General features: G+C 27.9%; 1 protein-coding gene across 1 annotated transcript; it reads left to right on the top strand.

Annotated features, from left to right (window-relative positions):
- Positions 1 to 8,113: 8,113 nt before the first annotated feature.
- Positions 8,114 to 8,850, top strand: LOC544282 (class II small heat shock protein Le-HSP17.6). Its single transcript, NM_001246984.3, has one exon. The coding sequence runs from the start codon at positions 8,193 to 8,195 to the stop codon at positions 8,667 to 8,669; it is 477 nt and encodes a 158-aa protein (NP_001233913.1). The 5' UTR covers positions 8,114 to 8,192; the 3' UTR covers positions 8,670 to 8,850.

Below are 8,850 nucleotides of genomic sequence, written 5' to 3'. Positions count from 1 at the left end.
AAGCCCTATCCAACGAACTACAAATGAAGCCTTTTGAAATCAGAGAATAATTAAAAAGAGAATAACTACTCAACCAAAAAAATCATAAAAACCACTAAAAATAGGGAAAACAAGTAAGCATTTCAAACCCTAATTAAATATTACCTAAGAAGATATCATCGATAAACTAAAAATGATGAGGACAGTGATGCCTTGTTGTAGAAAAGGATCGTAACAGACTACCATTGATATTTTAAAAGATATCAAATAATAATATGATATGTGAATGAAAGAATAATGGAATGAATCCCAGAGTAGGAGAAAAAAAGGAAAAAAGAGAAAAGAAAACTGATATTAATAAAAATAAATAAAATTTGAAATATGAAACGATTTTTATAGAAGAAATGAGAGAGGGAAAATCAAGTGAGGACTATATTAAAATGGTTCAATTTTTTCTTTTTGAATTTTGACAATTTAAAGTGTGACGTATGTTGCCACATATATACGTTATGTTGGGGCACATACTACCTTTCTGTGACATATGTTATATAGTATAATGTTCTCACATATATCCTTTCTGTGACATATATTACCACATATCTCCTTTCTGTGAAATATGTTGTCACATATATCATTTTTTGTTGGTAAATATGAAGATAATTGTATGGTGTTTTTTACAATAGAATTTATATATGTTGCCACATATACCACATATCTTCCTTTCCATCATAATTGACATTTGTTCTAACAAAATCAATATAATCATAAAAATCATATATATTAATATTATCAACAAAAATTAACACTTCACCAATTGTTTTATACAACTTATCAACAAAAAGGTAATTCACAATGATATACATAACCACCTATGTAATCAATGGTGTTTACCGGAACATTTTCATCTATCTTTGCTTTTTTAGGTCTAGGACTATGTGGGTATTCATTTTTACTAACATAGTCATTTCTAGCCTTTAAAATCCCATAATTCCATAGGAGTGAAGCATATCTCATGCGAAGGGTTTTAATACTAAGTCCACAAGATGGTACTTCTAGTTCATCACTCAAAAACTTAGTGTATGCAGCGACAAAAAGTCCACAATCTCTTCATGGTATATCATCAATTAGAAAAGATAATAACATCACATTTCGATAGTTGTAAGACAAAAAGATAATGTGATACTTATAGACTACTGCTTTTTTGTTGGGCAATACCAGTAACATGTCTGACTTCGAATGGGTGAGATTTGTTCTTTCCTTGGTAACATTCAAGAACTGACCAGTTAGTTCGCTATTTTTGCTCAAAAAAATCTCTTAATTCAAGGTACTTCGGCAACACTGTACAAAACTTTTGAATCTCGGAGGACAATTTTCTGTTACACCTAGATGAGAACATCGAATAATATACTTTTATGCACTGTTCCTTCAATGCAACGACTTCCAAGACCCAATGGAAGTGCCCATTACTATTTATAGGGACATAAACATCATATGTCAAGTGCCAAGGCAGTCCACAAGCTATACCAAACTCTTTCATAGTTTCAACGATTTTATCTTCATATTCAGGAACAACACTAGCATTGTCAATGTATGTTTTGAAAAAAGTAGTAATGGTATATTGATATTTAGAATGACTCTGCTGCTTTGACTTCTTACACAAATAGTAAAAAATGACATCCATATACTGCACAAATGGATCAAACAAGTGTATCTCTGTATCAATTTATTTGTATATATTCATGTATTAATCAAATCATAAAAGTACGCATGGATTTACCTCATCAGTCCAACACTTATTGGGTTAAGATATTACATAAAACCAGTTCTTATTCTTTGGAAATGCAACTACAAAATCAAGTTGGTCAAAATCAAGTTTCTAGCAATTGGCTAAGTAGTGATCGTCTTTGTCTCTTCTACAATTGTGCAATCATTATAAATAATTATTTAGTGGACAACAAGAAGAAATACTAATATAGCTAAACGATCTTATTTTTTTGAATAATGCTTGTAAATACCCTCGTTTATCCGTTGCAAGAAGGATGACATAAATTTAGTTGGACTCTCACCGTCAATGTTTTTACTTTCAAATGGATATTGTCGCTTCATATCAGAACTGACGACTTCGACTTTCTTCTCTATCTTTTTTGCTTTCACTTTTTCTTTCTGCTTATCCTTATCCTTATCCTTCTCCTTCGCTTTCTCTTTCTGCTTCTCCTTTCTCTTCTCTTTCTCCTTCTCCTTCTCCTCCTTCTCTTTCTGCTTCTCCTTTGTCTTATCCTTCTGCTTTTGCTTCTGCTTCTCCTTCTCCTTCTCCTTCTCATCCTTCTCCTTCTCCTTCTTTGCCTTCTTCTCCTTCTCTTTCTTCTCGCTAATTATCGAAAGTGTTTGGGAAATAGATTTTTTCAACCTCATACACTTTAAAGGTTGTGAAATCTTTTTGGATCTTTGGACATCAATATTATGAGACATTTTCTTAAAATTATTTGCGAGTATTTAGCACTACTAATAAAATATTCATGTTGCTGCTCACATTCTTCGCATAGACAAAAAGAGCATTTGATATTAAAAGAGGAAGCTAGACCAATAAGAGATTGAGTTATTGTCACGATTGAAGCTTCTTGTATCATTTCATTTACAAGGTAAATAAAAAAAGCTTGAGAGTTTACAATTCATTATAAAATAATATCAACATTACGTTGCCACAGATGGATATTCTGTTGCCATAACGTTTTATTTCTAAAATCGTATCAATAAAATGGCCACAAAAAGAATAACAAAAGCAACAAAAAATGACTTTTCACTGAATGTTAACAATGCATATACATTTCCTCAAAATTAAGGTATTTTGGGTTGGTTGGTTGTCTTTCAAAAACAATTAATAATAATGTTGTTCATTAATCCAATAAATAATTATCATTACATAATTATTCAATTTTTACATCTACAGAATATTTTATTGTTCATTAATCCAAGAAAAAAAATGTGAAAATAACTAACCCATTTCAAGTCAATGAGGAGGAATATAATGGAGATAGTTGGAGAGGAAGAGGAAGATAACAAAGATAGTCTAGTCGGATTTTCGGATTGAAAAGGAAAAAAAAAGAACAAAAGAGAGAACGTTGGGAGAAGAAGAGAGAAGAGAAGATGAAAAAAAAAATTAAAATGATTTGGATTGAATTATAAAAATTCAAAAATAAAAAGTTTTTCTTGCATTTTATAAAAGATTAAGAAATTTTTTGAAATATGAATTTGGTCCTAAATTTACTTAATTACATTTTAAAGAGGATTTGACCAACTCTTGGTCAATCTGTATTATATTTGTTGGAATAATAACGATCGAATTTATAACAATGTATAATACTGAATTCGAATTGTGTTACAACTATATTTATATAATAACACAAAACCTAATTTGATTAATTTTAAATATTTGAAACTCCATATCTTTTTAATATCGTTTAATAATAATAATAATAATATATATATATATATATATATATATAGCTCTTGAGCTTATTTACTGTTGAAAATGGTACTGTTCGTAGCTTGGCCTTTTTCGATTTCCTATTTAGCGCTTTGAATTTTTCTGCTGTTCCTTCCTAGTGTTGAGGTCATAGGGCTTCCTTGTAAATAAGTTCGAATTATAATAAAGTAACGGTTCGGGAGAGCCTATGCGGAAGCCTTTTTTCACTTCTTCAGCTTGCTTTCCTGCGTCTCTTACGATGGCTTGCTTGCTAACGTAACGAGCAGAGGGAGGGCGTGCTACGAGCTTCCGGTGGACCAAGTTCTTATAAAACAGCGTATTTTTCTATCTACGTCTATATATATATATATATATATATATATATGTTAATTCTACTATAAATTATATAAACTATAATTAACCTTCAAAAAATTAAAAATGGGACATATAAATGTTGTACTTAAAAATAATCTAAAATAATAAACATTCAACAAAGTAGTAATTGACATATATCAAAATTGAAATATAAAGTATATAGTAATTTTAAAAAGTACAAAAAAATAGTATAATTTTTAAAAATTATAATAATAAATTAATAATCGGATAGATTCTTTTTGGATTCATCAATACTGTTAAAACATGAATTATGTGGGACCGAAAATTGTTTTGGTTGCGGTTGCGGTTGCTGAAGTTGTTGACCTCTTTTTTCCATTATTCGACTTTTTTCTTGTCGAACAAATTCACTAACATTCGGATCAACAATACTATTCCCATTCATTAATATAATTTTATTCTCTTCTTTAAATTTTTTAAATTTCAAAGCTCTACGTTTCATTTTGAACTACGTAATAATAGAGCATTTATGGGAGCACCTTAGTGATCTTGAAAGTAAAATATTTATGTAGAATTTAAAATAATTTTTTTAATTATGTAATAATTATTCAATTTTATTTCGTTAATGATATCACTTGTATTTGTATTATGCATTATTATGTATAATGTATAATAATTGCTAGAAATTTTGTTTAGAAAATTATGGTACACAATAATTATGTATTAAACCATTATAAAAGAAAATAATATGTATTCTATATGGTGAATGTCTTAAAAAAAATTATTTTATGAAAAAAGAAAATATAAATGAAATAAAAAATAATAATATAATAATAAAGAGAGAGATTCTTTTTTAGTGTATAATTTGATGCAGTGGGTTGGAGTTGATTACACCAAATTTGATACTGACACCAAATTTTGTATAAAATTTTGTTGTTTGGATTGGAGATGTCCTAATATGTAAGCTTTAGATTAAACGAATTGTTTTCTTTAATTTTGAATTTTTTTTGTTGGTCTTGTTTGTTCTATTGTTAATTAGGTCTTCTAATTTTTTTCTCTGATTTCTAAGTTTTTTTTGTTAGGGTTATCCATAAAAGATGTAAAATTGAATTAAATAGCATTTGTTTTGATAAAGATGATCCAAAGTTGAATGAGGAACTATGATGCCAAAAAGCAAACAAACTATGAAGAACTATCAACAACTAACAGGAAATACGATTTGGTCTTTGATTCTTCTTTGGCTTAAGGGAAAGAGAAAGTTTTGGGCAAGAGAAAAGTTTAAATTTTTTTCTTTTTTGACTTTTAAAATACATTTGTTAAACTAACTGACTAATTTAATGAATCAAATGGCGCATGTGACACACTCAATTAAGATAGAACGGAGTAACTTGACTAGCTAGGCAAAAATATATATTTTAAAATATAGTATTAAATAGTTCATGGGGTAATAGGTTCTGATCATAGCTCGGTATCATAATAGCAATTTCGGTCAATGTTAGAATATTTTTCAAACTCTTTCCCAATAATATATGTTACTCTGTGTCAATTTTTCTGTGAGCATGTACGAAATTTCGAGAGTCAACTAAGTTTTAATTTGTTTTTTAAGTTATTAATTAATTATTGTGATTTATAATAGTATACTTTCATAATTTTAAATACATAACATACTTAAAAATAAAGTAAGACAAATAAATTAAAATAGAGAAGGTACTAAATATGAATAAAAGAAATTGAAGTAGAAGGGTAAATCGAAAGAATTCTCTACTGATATTAAGCAGCCCAATAACTATTTTCTCATATTTAAATAGTTTAAGTTGTTAATTATTTTGATGTACTAGATCTTTTTTAAAAGAAAATGCACAAGTATCCACTAGACTATGAACGAAATCAAGAGACATACCTTAACTAAATTAAGGTACTATTACCTCCTGAACTTTTTTTTTAATTTTATACATCTTTTGTCTTACATAACACACTCCATGAGTACTCCACAAAATATAGGCGTGTGAGAGATACTTGGATGCCACATAAGTGAAAGGTGCACAAAATTACAAAATAAAATAATTTGAGGGGGATAATATGATCTTAGTTTAGTTAATGTGTGTATCTGAGATTTCGATCATAGTCTAGAGGGTACTTGTACATTTTTAAAATAACACATGTTTCAAGTGTATCAGTTTATGTGGTTATGTATAAATTTTTCAATAAATAAATTGTTAATATGCTCTTAAATTTTTTATTTGTTATTTATTGTAATTTAAATATATAACATCATAAAAATGAAAGCAAGATAGATAAATTGAAATATAATTAATAAATATAAATAGTGACAAATAATTGGATAGTAATAATAGATGAGGAGTAATTAACCAACCTATTTGACCCAATCTTCTTAAATTATATAGAGTAAAGTAGATAAGCAACACGATTCGAAGCTCATCTTGATAGTTGTTTATTATATAAAATAGGGGAAATGATCAAAAATGTCCTTAAACTATGCGAAAGGAATAAAAATGTCCTCCATTTGTAGTTTGGTCTAAAAATGTCTCTCTCATCAATATTTTGGTTTTAAAACGCCCTTATTGATATTTTGGGTAAAAGATGCTCGTTTTTTTCAAATAAGTATATTATTTCATTTTCTTTTTAACACATTCTTTTTGTAATAATGTTTTTTAAAATTAGCAAATGTTTATCTTCAATTAAAAGAATAAAAAATAAAAATATTTCTTATTTTATTATAGTTACTTGCTATGGTTATATATGATGGATATACTATAATCTTATACATATGACATATATTATCTGTCGAGATGGTATATGAAGTTATTTCTATTTTAATTGATAAGATGAGATTAAGGAGAAAATTTATTTCTTACATTTTTTATTTGTTAAAGTAATTTTAAAAGAAAGGAAACAAGATCATAGTTCTTTGATAATTTAATTAAGAAGGAAATGTGGTTAAAAAGAAAAAATATATACTTATTCGGAAAAGGGCATTTTTGATCTATTTTAGTAACTAAGGGGTATTTTTGGACCAAAGTATTGACTGCAGAACATTTTTGAACCAAAGTATTGACAACAATGACATTTTTCAACCAAACTATAAATAAAAGATATTTTTTTCCTTTCACATAATGTGAGGACATTTTTGACCTATTTTCTTCTAAAATATAGGGAAAAAGGTCGAATATACCCCCTCAACTTTTTCATTTGGAGTTGATTTTTTCCTCGTTATGAAAGTGACTCATATATGTCCTTACTGTTATACAAACGACTCATATATCTCTGCCATTATAAAATGAATTCACAGATTCTCTTCATTTAATTGAACTTAATAAATTAGTTTTAAATTTATAATTTTTACTTTTAATTTTTCAAAAAAATTATTTAGGAGTATATATGACTCTTCTATCAAAGTTAAAGGTATATTTTAATTTTTTTCATACATAAATTATTTTTTGACTTCTTTTATTATAATTACTTGAGTTTCTTATTCTTATTTTAATTTTTTTCTTTCATTCTTTAGTTTAGAGAAAAAAATTTTAAACTATTTTGTCTATATTGTAATTTGATTTTTGTATTCGAAGAAAAAAATTTGTCGTCTACAAGTTTTACAAGAATATTAGTGAAACATAAATAAATTTGATTATCAAAATAATAATTCTAAATTAGTCATTGAAACAAAAAAAAGTCAAAAAAATATATGTTTGACGAGGATTAAATTTACTCATATGAGATTATATTTTTTAAAAAATAATAATAAAAATTTAATTTAATTTTTTTTATTTCCCTTAGAGGAAAAGGGTATATGTGATTAATTTGTTTATAAATAGATCCTTATATGAGTCATACTCATAACAATGGCTATGTCAGCTCCAAATTACTAAGTTGAGGATATATCAGATCTTTTTGTCCTAAATTAATATATATATATATGTATATATATATATGTATATATATATATATATATATATATATATATATATATATATATAAAGTAATATTAATATTAATAATGTATTCGAAATTACATTATTATATTTTATTAATATATTTAGTATAGTTAATTCGATATTTTAATTTCATATCAAAAATAAGAAAATTGACTTTCTAAACCAATCATGATTGAATTTTCTTGATAAATAAATATATCAACCCCTTAAAAAATAGAAACAAAAAATAAAAATAAAAAGGAACAATCTGCGAGTTTCTAGACCAGTGTAGAATCAACGTGATGAAGAGAAGAAGCTCCTAGAAACTTTCTTCATTCTTCTTTGATCATCCTCCAGAACTTTCCACTTTTCCACTATATAACCCTAACCCCTTTACCCCATTCTCACTGCAATTACAAATCAAACCAAAATTGACAAATTTCACGCACAAAATCACAATATCCAAAAATTTCTCAATACTGAAAATGGATTTGAGGTTGTTGGGTATCGATAACACACCACTCTTCCACACTCTCCACCATATGATGGAAGCTGCCGGTGAAGATTCCGACAAGTCTGTCAATGCACCATCAAGGAACTATGTTCGTGATGCTAAGGCCATGGCTGCTACACCAGCGGATGTGAAGGAGTATCCTAATTCGTATGTTTTTGTTGTGGATATGCCAGGGTTGAAATCTGGAGATATCAAAGTGCAGGTGGAAGAAGACAATGTGCTGTTGATTAGTGGTGAAAGGAAGAGGGAAGAAGAGAAAGAAGGTGCAAAGTTTATTAGGATGGAGAGAAGGGTTGGGAAATTCATGAGGAAGTTTAGTCTGCCAGAGAATGCGAATACTGATGCAATTTCTGCAGTTTGTCAAGATGGAGTTCTGACTGTTACTGTTCAGAAATTGCCTCCTCCTGAGCCAAAGAAACCCAAAACAATTGAGGTGAAAGTTGCTTGAAGTTATGGACTCTGTTTTGATGGTTTGTGGTATGATGTAGTAGAAATAAAGTTGTAGGAGTAGTGAACTTTTCCTTTCATCTTTCTGCTATGTTTTCACGTCTGTTTGAATGTTACAATAGCCATGGGTATTGTTTGTTTTGATGTCTAATGCAGTGCTATGGTTCTGTTGCATTTTCTTT

The sequence above is a fragment of the Solanum lycopersicum genome, chromosome 8, assembly GCF_036512215.1.
Source record: "Solanum lycopersicum chromosome 8, SLM_r2.1".
NCBI classification, from domain to species: Eukaryota; Viridiplantae; Streptophyta; class Magnoliopsida; order Solanales; family Solanaceae; genus Solanum; species Solanum lycopersicum.
The sequence above is the reverse complement of the archived record's forward strand: the minus strand, read 5'-3'. Positions and strand labels throughout refer to the sequence as shown.